This window comes from Strigops habroptila, chromosome 4 (genome assembly GCF_004027225.2).
Source record: "Strigops habroptila isolate Jane chromosome 4, bStrHab1.2.pri, whole genome shotgun sequence".
In the NCBI taxonomy this organism is placed as follows: domain Eukaryota; kingdom Metazoa; phylum Chordata; class Aves; order Psittaciformes; family Psittacidae; genus Strigops; species Strigops habroptila.
In genome coordinates, this window is record NC_046358.1 from 28,646,677 (window position 1) to 28,657,007 (window position 10,331).

The 10,331-nt window shown below is 41.4% G+C and overlaps 1 protein-coding gene across 1 annotated transcript in view; it reads left to right on the forward strand.

Moving 5' to 3' along the window:
- FBLN5 (fibulin 5) overlaps positions 1-9,377 on the forward strand; it is a 45,669-nt gene extending 36,292 nt beyond the window's left edge. Inside the window, exons 8-11 of the mRNA XM_030481807.1 lie at positions 1,118-1,240; positions 1,775-1,901; positions 4,640-4,835; positions 6,899-9,377. Of these exons, the coding sequence (XP_030337667.1) occupies positions 1,118-1,240; positions 1,775-1,901; positions 4,640-4,835; positions 6,899-7,060 (608 nt within the window). The 3' untranslated portion in view covers positions 7,061-9,377. The remainder of the gene's footprint in view (positions 1-1,117; positions 1,241-1,774; positions 1,902-4,639; positions 4,836-6,898) is intronic.
- Positions 9,378-10,331: the final 954 nt, after the last annotated feature.

A 10,331-nucleotide genomic window follows, 5' to 3' on the forward strand; every position in this document is an offset into this window, starting at 1 on the left:
CATGTTTTCTTAGGAAGGTGGGTTTTTTTCAGCAAACTCTCTGGGCCAAGTCACATGATAACAGGACTATGTAGGTGTAGAGTTCCTTTCATCACTCTTTTGATAATGTGGCTACAGCCATAAAGCCACTTTAACACATTTGGACTTCAAATACTTTCCAATCCATCTGCACAAAACACCAAAAGTGGATAAATGGACTGAGCCCAATTTAGAAGAAAGGGAAATTCAGTTTGAAGAGTAAAAGTGATTTGCCTGGGAGAGTCAACATGTCAGAGCTGGGAATAAGAACTTGGGAGTTCCTGGCTGGGGCTTTGGCCTTTGTTTCTTTCTTCTCCTGAACAGGGAAATAAGGAAATGATTAACTGCAGCCTCCCTCAGTCTAGCGCCTTTGCATGTGTTTTCCCCTCAGTCAGCCATGCCTCCATGTGCAGCATTGAAGTTCCTATTTCTCACTTAAGCACAGTTCTGCAGACTAAAATGACTGATCAATTCATGAGTGCAAGGGGAAAAGAGCACAATTTCTGCATTCGATCAGAGATTTGACAGACTGCTTAGCTTCCTGGTATCTGGGAGATGGCTGGGCCTTTCAGTAGGTCTGGCCCAAGCAGGGATGAGCTCTGTAGTCTTGCTGGAATGCCTTGGAAGTAACTGGCTAGAGGCTAAGAATCATAAAACAGCCAGGGCTGGCTGCAGCACTTCTGCTGGGACCCATGTGGCCCTGGGAAAGGGAAGTTTGCTCTCCAGAAAAAAAAGGGTGGAAAAAAAAGCAAAGAAAACCACTGCCAAGTCTCTCCTTTCAAATTACAGTTGCAGCTTTGTTGTTGGAGTGGCTCTAGCTCTGACGTAAAACAGAACTGAAAACATGGCCAACTGCTGACAGGTATTCGAAAACAAATAAATAAATAAAATGCATTTCGTTCAGCAGGAGTTTTGATTTCCTGAACAAAAAAGTGTTGAACCATGAGCCTGTTGTATAGCATTTTTCTAGGTTGCTCCAGAGCTCTAGGGAGCTGGAGGGTGCCAACCTCCAGCTGGGCTGATGGGCACTTAGTCTGGATGGCCACCTGCCTGTGGGACTGTAAAGCCAAAGACACTAAATTTTGTTTTATCACTGCAGACATGGACGAATGCAGCTTCTCAGAGTTCCTTTGCCAGCACGAATGTGTGAATGGGCCTGGTTCTTACTACTGTATCTGTCCTTCGGGCTATAACTTGCTTGACGATAACAGAAGCTGCCAAGGTAAGAACATTCCTGCACTGATTAAAACCCGAGGGGACCAGAAAATAGTCCTGTGTCTGGAAAGGTTTTCAAGAATTGAGATGCTTTGTCTTGGCACTGCACAGTGAATACTCATGGGGGCCAATTATGTAATTCTGGTAAGAATGTCACCATGTGAATAGTCCCGCTGAGGTGAATTGGTGTGTTGGTGTAAGACTTTACTGACTAGGAAACAGCTACATGGGAAAGCCCTCAGATGCATTCCTCTCTGCTGCACGTCTCTCTTTAGTTTTCTGATTCTCTAAGGTCAGAGAGCTTGAGCAGCCAATTTCTTTTCAGTTTTACAGCGGTCAGCATATGGGAGCACTCCAATAGCAGAAATGAATGGAGTAAAAGCTGATCTTAAAAGAGGGGCCAGTTATCAAAAGGCCACTTCTCATGGTGCAAGAGTCTTACGAATTTTGGGGCAACTCCTTAAGATGGAACTGGCTTGTAAGAGTGGTGTCTTGCACGTATTTTGCTGATTTAGCCTTTTTCTTGTTTCTGATGTTTTAGATATCAATGAATGTGAAAACAGAAACTTCACCTGCACTCCACAGCAAACGTGTTTCAATATCCCAGGAGAATATAAATGTTTAGACCCAGTACGATGTGAGGATCCTTATGTCCAAATTAATGAGAAGTGAGTAACGTACCCACAGCCACAAAAGCAAATTCTATCTGTGTGAAGCATATCTAGAGCGAAACAAACAGGCTGCATTTTTACAACACAGCCATGAAGTGTGTCTAGAAAGCTATACATACATACTGTTGCTGCATTTATCATTGGTAAGCTTTATAAAAATAAGAAATTGCAATTCGTTATCAGGTCACCAGGTGGGATATGATATGATATAATATGATATGATATGATATGATACGATACGATATGATATATGATATGATATGATATGATACTCAGATGTGTGGGAAGTTACACTGGAAAAACATTTACCAGGGAGTAGAAAAACCAGCAAGATTTGTAATGTAATAAGAGACATTTACTTACATTACTAACTGACTTCATATATGCTCAAATCCAGCCTATTTATTAGTATGAGTATTTCCTCATGAAATATGAAACTACTTAGTATGAAATTTCCTCATGTAAATATGAACTAGCTTATGTCTGGGAAGTACTTTAAAACGTTATATGATAGTTACAGCAGAATACAAGTAGTTTCCTAGTGCTTAAAGGTTAGAGGTGCTGAAAAGTCCACAGACTGATTTGCCTTGTACAGAAATTGGGTATGTCTGGATAGGCTGTTAGCACTGTTGCTGTCTAAATTTGGAATTATCTGAGCAGACAAAAAGTAAACCCCACATTTCTGAAAATTGCTTGTTTCTTTTATATTTTTGTAAGTGTATTTCTGGGGCTCAAAATATTTCAGCTCCAGATAGACGTCTATATATCGCAGCCCATAGTATTTCACCCACAGTGTTTGATCGAAACAAAATTATTTGGGTTTGCTTGGTAGTCTAATATATTTTAGAGAAAGGCAAGAGATGAAAAATAAGCTTCTTTTTATTATAATTTATTAATATCATTATATTGCTTTCTGAACCAGGTCAGCAGAAGAGCGGACATGTTCTGCTCTTCCAGTTCTGGTTTACCTGCCTTCAGAGGTGGTAGAGTCTTAAACTGGATTTTGAAACATCTGAAGCCTCTTATGTAGGTTGCCAGGTTGGATGGGGCTTTAAGTAACCTGGTCTAGTGGAAGGTGTCCCTGCCTGTGGCAGGGGGATTGGAACTAGATGATCTTTAAGGTCCCTTCGAATGCAAACCATTCTATGATTCTATGATCCTATGATCTAAATTTCCCAGAGCCCAACTGATTCCTTGCAGATCAGCTTGCATTAGAACTCTTGATCTCTGAACTTTGTATTTGGTGGCTTTGGCTGGTGCCTAGATGTGACTGCATTAATTTGTGGCATCTGTCTAGAAGTGGTCAGTATAAAAGCCAAGTGAATTCCTTGCATCTGTGTTTTCTGTGGAAGGAATTGGGTGCTTGTAATGCCAGGAGCCTTTTTATAGGGCGCATGGCAGATGAACTGTCTGAAACTGGTGTCAGTAGTGGAGGTTATAGAAAAAATAGGCAAAAAGACACAACTCTTTTCCAGTAAATTCCCCAACATGGCTTTTATAAAGGGACATCCTGCCTCACAACTTTACTAGTGTTCTCTGAAGAAATCAGCAGCATGTGGCTAGGACGCATGGGCTGATGCAGTCTCCTTAGTTTCTGAGAACCTCACATAATGTTAGTATGGAAATTAAGCAGCCATAAGTAAGAGGGAAGTTCCTGGTACTGAAGAGTAAGAGGCTGAAAGATAAAAAGCAAATACAGTATTAAATTGTCAACTTTCACAGTGAAGTTCTGCAGCAGTTTGAGCTGGACCTACTTTGTGTAACTTATTTGTGAGCAAGGATAAATCATAAGATGGGCAACAGTATCTGAAGACAGTAGAGAAAAGAGTGGTCAAAAAAGAATTGCAGAAGGAGCCTTAATGACTGTGCAATAACAGTGGCAGATGAAATTCAGTGTAGATGAATGCAAAGTAAAAAGACAATCCCAGATTCCCAAATTAAATAAAAAGCACTGATCTGATCATAATCCATCCAAACTAAGATTTGAGGGTTGTTATAGATATTGCCATGATCTGCAGTACGTACCTAAAGATCAGAAAAGCAGTCTGAATTTGAGTGTTAATAAGTAGAGAATGTCCTTAGAGTATGTGCCATTGTGTACCCATATCTTCAAACTGTGCAGTTCCTTCCCCTCCTCTCAAAAGAAATATAACTGGACAAAGGCTCATAAAGAGCTATGAGGATGATCAAAAGTATGAAATAGCTTCCTCGTAGAGAAACAACTAAGTTAAGACTCCTCAGCCATGAGCAGGGTCAAATATGAAACCCTAAGTTGTGTAAGGAGGATGAGCAGGGGTTGACTGGCTGCTCTCCTTTCAATAGAAGAGCTGGAAGCATCACACGAAGTGAGCAAGAGGCAGTGCAAAGAGAGGTGAAGGGGACTGTGGAGCTCCTGGCTGCAGAGGGCTGTGGATGCCAAACATTCATGTGGATATAAGGGGAAGCTGGACAATCTGATGGATAAAAAAGAGAATGTTGTCTCTAAGGAGACAAAAGATGCCAAGATATTTTGGCCTAGAAGACAAGAAAAAGAAGGCAAGGATATAGGTAGGTCAGAATAGCAACACAGAGAATAAATACTAAAAGTAAGAAAATTCATTACAAGTTTCAGTGATTCTTTTAGCTGGTCAACAACATTATTCATTTATCTATTTAAGCAGCTGTACTTGCATGTAAAGAATCAACAATTACAGCAGTTTGTAATCCCTGATGACAATCCTATCTCTAACAATTAGCCGCTGCATGTGTCCAGCTGAAAACGCCGGGTGCAGAGATCAGCCATTCACCATCTTGTACAGAGTGATGGATATGGTGTCCGGGCGGTCTGTGCCTTCTGACATTTTTCAGATGCAAGCAACAACTCGCTACCCTGGAGCCTATTACATCTTCCAAATCAAATCAGGGAACGAGGGCAGGGAATTCTACATGCGGGTAAGTCTGGTGCTCACTGAGAGAAAGCACGGAGTTATCTTCTTATTAGCTGAATATCCTTCTCATAGCAGAACTTATTTTTAATGAATATCATTTAAAGCTTCAGTATGAAGCATTTTTACATGTAGACATGCTGAGTGGTATGCTGATCTGCAGAGGCTGCTGGCTCTTTCAGGAAGGTAACTGACCCAAAGCAAATATGCTTGTTTTATGAGACTAGGTTCAGGAAAGTCCAGGTCTTTACCCATGCCTAAGAATAGTTCAGGGCTCCCACGCTCAAGAGAAACTATGTGCCAAACCTTTTATATTTGATGGACAATCAGTAATTGTCACTGAAAGAGTCAATGTTTCTTGTTTGCTGTATTAAACTCTTCATTGGAAATTGGGAAAAAATGAAAACCAAAAAGTAAAAAATCAAACAAACAACCAAAAAAACCCAAACCAATCAAACCAAACAACCAAAAAAAAAACCCCCACCAAACCCCAACTTTTATCTCAGTAATTGACTTTCTGGGTTCTTTTCTTTCGTTATGTATTTTTTTCACTGAGAATACACATTTTATGTATTTATTGTTAGAGGAATACACAACTACTTTTTTTCTTTAATCTGAATTTTCCTCAGGAGACATCTTTGTTCTCCAGTCATCTTTACTGCATCTCTGACATGTAGGGATGATGGGAAGCATCTGCACAGAATGAGGGGGATGGTGACATTCAGAAGGTTGATTTTTAACCCTAGGCAAAATCTGGCTTTGATATTCACATTAAGTAATGTTCAGCAGCTGTTGATGGTTCCCGTTGCCCACAGAAACCGGTAGTGTGATAGATTCTAATTTCTCACAAGAGCCTCAGATTCTCACTGTAAAAAAAGGAAAATGTTTCAAAATCCTGGAATGACAAGTGGTCCCGGAATGATCATTTACATCTCACAAGAGCTTTCCTCTTGCAAAGTCATTACTGATCCCACCAAGCTTTCCTCTTTATCTGGGTCGACCCACCAGATGCCAAAGCTCCAGCGACCAGCATCAGTGCTCAAGTTGCTTGTTTTCTTTTCTTCATTTATCACACTCCCATTTATTTGTCACCTAAGCCACTCCGCTTGCACAAGCTACCCCTTTCCTGGCAGCATCTTCATTCTTCGGTGAGGTCGTAGCCAGCAGGTGGTGCCCAGTCGTCGCTTCGTTGCTTTGGGAGGAGGGGAAGGCAAGGCAAGGGCAAGGGCCCGCACCCTGCGCCCATGGGCTGAGGCACCAGGGCCCGTCCAGCTCTTTCTCACAGCTTTGTTGGGCTTCTCTGATCAGAGGTAACACAAACTGCTCAGTTTAGTGGTAAAACAGGTACCACTTCGTGTACGTAAGCTTCTGCCAGAAAAATAAAACAAAATGCACTTGATCTTCACATCAGAAGCTCTGATTCTTAAATGTTCATAATCCACTGTTCTGGCCAAATATTTCAAAGGTCTGGTTCCACTTACTACAGACAGATTTTTCTGAACCGCCTTCACATATTTAAAGCTCTCTTCAGAGCATAAGGTTTTGTGACGTTAATATATGCAATTATATAACAAACTCTGATCCTGTTCACATAGGAACATCTGTTCTTGGAGATCCGTTAACATAACCCCTTCTTGGTGTTCACTGCTTCAAAATAATAATGTTCTTTACATCAAACGAAATAGTATCTTTCCCCCCTCCACCCACCCCTTACACCTCATCCCCCCTACAAAAAAAAAAAAAAAAAAAAAAAAAAAAAAGAAAAGGTGTCACTACTTGTTTATATCCTAAATCCATGTTTTCATCTTTTTCCATTTGGACAATAGCAAATTTCTATGTTCAATAGTTCCCTTTGTGTGCAGGGCTCCCAAAGGCTCTACAAACGGAAGGTGATAGTTCATACAAAACACTCAAATGGAGCCAAATGTTGAAATGAAGTGCTCTCTCCCCTGAATTGCAGTGGCTTCAAACAATGCAACAGAAACCAGTTATTTTGGCTGCTTGAAGACTGTAGTGAGGCAATAGCAAATAATAGAAAATCTTACCTGCTTTCTCTTGTTTTGTGCACAGCAAACCGGACCAATCAGTGCTACTCTGGTGATGACCCGCCCTGTGAAGGGGCCCCGTACTATTGAGTTGGACTTGGAAATGATCACTGTTAACACCGTCATCAACTTCAGAGGAAGCTCTGTCATCCGGCTGAGGATATATGTATCACAGTACTCCTTCTAAACCTTGAGTTTGTGCTCTGGAAACATTAAAATCAAAGAGACGGTTCTTCCTCTGCAGAACTCTCCTCAGAAGCCAGTACGTATAGCAGCTCCAAACCAAATCAGTATTTCCACAGACCTGTGACCTATGTCTGTCTGAGGAGTGAGGCCTCTTCATGCACAGCCCCTACCAGGCTGCAGACACCTGAAGATGTATTGTCAGCAGATCCCATATGATTCTCTATGTGGTCATATATTTTAAGGAGTCTTCTTTCCATTGTAAACACTTCTAGGGTATGAGTCGTATGTTTGAAAGACTGTGAACCTTTGTAGCTCCAAGGCTGCTTAGCAAAAAGCACCAAAGAAACTGAGGAAAAAGCTGGCTTTTGCAATCTTGCCTTTTTTTATTGTTATTATTATAAACAGAAAGCAGACAAACAAGCAGAAAAAAGAAACAAAAAGCCACCTATTGAAACAAGGGATCTCAGAAGTGCTAACTTACATTCCCAATTATTGCTGGAATTATCAGTCAGGCACTTTGTCTCAATTCACCCTGCATTTGTCTTAGTTTCACCTGTTCTTTCTTTGATTCCATTTTATAGTTAAAACTCATTGTAAATTCATTCCAAAATACATGTTTTACTATGTAATCTACTTTCTAATAAGATGTCACATGTTTGGGTTCCTTCCTGTATTAAATCTTTCTATATATAACAGAGTTCATAGAAATCTATCACTGGATGGTATGTTTTACAATATTTAGGATGCTATGCTTATTTAAACCCAGGCTCTTTGATACAGGCCTCCACTGCCAGAATAGTGTCCAGGATTTTTAGAGCAGATAAACCTCAGAACTTTATTTTCCCATTTTCCTGAGTTTGGTAGTTGCAGACAGTTTGTAACGGTTATAAGGTAGTGATACTAACTCCGTAGTTAAGGCTACAACTAATGTCCTGTTCAAAGACCACTCAGGTCAGGCAGTACAAATTCCTTCAGAAAAAATTAATTGTTCTGTTCACGTGCAGTCTCTCTCCTGCATTCCTAACACTGGGGAGAATAAGCTGAAAAAGACTTGGACCAGTCTTATCGTTCATGCCTCTGCCACAAAGCAGACCCCACTATACCAGTACCCAGACCTCAAATGATGGGATCCCAGTTTCCATAGGCAATGTCTTCTCAGGTATAACTGCTGTAACCAATAGAAAGTTTCTCCTAAAGTCTAATCTGAATCTCTGCTGTTGTAACTTAAATCCATTGCTTTTTAGCCTACTTCCAGTAGAAACAGAGAACAGTTTATCTTCCCCTTTGCCACAGTCTTTAACATGTCTGAAGGCTGTTGTCATGTCTCCCCTCAGACTGTTCCTCTCTAGTCTAAACAAAACCAATTCTTTTGGTCTTTCCTCATACATCACATTTTCTGGACCTTTGATCATTCATGTTGCTCTCATCTGGATTCTCTCCAGTTGGTTCACATCTTTCTTGAAGAGCAGTGCCCAAAACTGTGAAAAGTATTCCAGCTGAGGCCTCACAGTGCTAAGCTAAATCTATATATATGTTTATGAGTTAAAAAAAAAAATCTAAATAAAAATTGTATAGTTTGGAGGTATAATGCTTATCTTGTTGAAGCCACTGGCAGTTTGGTCTTTTATTTTAATAGGGATGAGGGTTCATATGCCTGGTTCTTAAATTTCTCTGAAGCAAGCTCTTCTGCTTTTCCCCTTGCTATTTTCCTTCTTGCCTTATTTGCCCTCTAGCATTGCCAGGGCAGGAAAGATAACCTTTGCTTTGTCTTTTCGAGGGCTGGAATTGCATAATGCTACTTGGCAAAAGGAGTTTATGAAGATTATAATGCAAGCAGGCAGGAGCAGAGTGGAAGCATTATGTGAGGTCTTCATTAAAGTGGAGTATTAAACTGGAGAATACAGACTCAGAAAGTTATCACAGCACAGACTGCATGACACAATCAGAAAATTGACTCTTGTTCCTAATAAGCTTTGTGAGTTGTCTGGAGCTGGTTTTCCCTAGCTTTAGCAGAGACTTTGCTCTTTTTACTTGTACTCAGCTTGAAGGAAGCCCTGATGCAATGGCTGACATCAATGAAACACTGAGTTGAGTGTTCTTTAGCAGCTTCCGTTTCTTCATGGTTTAAAGTTACCTCCACGCTGCCACAATGTCCTGCAATCCTGTGGCTCACAGTTCTGTACATAGGCTGTCCTTTATTGTAAAAACAAAAAGGCTGGAGATGGATTCCAAGATTTAGCAGGCCAAACTGAGGGCAGGAAGCCAAAGAGTTTTGTGAGTAGCCAACTTGGAGGAGATAAATGTGGAGGAAATGTGGATAGAAATATCACAAACAAGAATTTGTTTCTTGAGTGTATCATGGCTCATCATATACCACAGTATTGGAGGGGAAAGTAGAGATGAGCAGGAAAGAGGAATGTTTGTTTATAACTATGGAACTAACCAAAAGTACTCCTGTGTCCCAGATGACAGAAGCGAGACGTGGGAAACAAGCAGGCTTTGGTGGCCCAGAGAGCAGGCAAGGGGCAGGCAGGGTCTCTTAGAATCATAGAATCATAGAATAGTTAGGGTTGGAAAGGTCCTTAAGATCATCTAGTTCCAACCCCCCTGCCACGGGCAGGGACACGTTGCACTAAACCATGTCACCCAAGGCTCCGTCCAACCTGGCCTTGAACACCACCAGGGATGAAGCATTCACAACTTCCCTGGGCAACCCATTCCAGTGCCTCACCACCCTCACAGTAAAGAACTTCTTCCTTACATCTAATCTAAATTTCCCCTGTTTAAGTTTGAAGCCATTACCCCTTGTCCTACCACTACAGTCCCTAAGGAAGAGTCCCTCCCCAGCATTCTTATAAGCCCCCTTCAGATACTGGAAGGCTGCTATGAGGTCTCCAAGCAGCCTTCTCTTCTCCGGGCTGAATAGCCCCACTTTCTCAGCCTGTCTTCATACAGGAGGTGCTCCAGCCCCCTCATCATCCTCGTGGCCCTCCTCTGGACTTGCTCCAACAGCTCCATGTCCTTTTTATGTTGAGGACACCAGAACTGTACACAATACTCACGCTGCTTTTGATGCAGCCCAGGATATGGTTGGTTTCTGGGCTGCGAGCGCACACTGCCAGCTCATGTTAAGCTTCTCATCAACCAACACCCCCACATCCTTCTCCACAGGGCTGCTCTGAATCTATTCTCCACCCAACCCGTAGCTCTGAAACATTAAAGATGTTAAACTCTTAACATGCCAAAAGTTTTCCCAGCACTTAAAAGCCCCA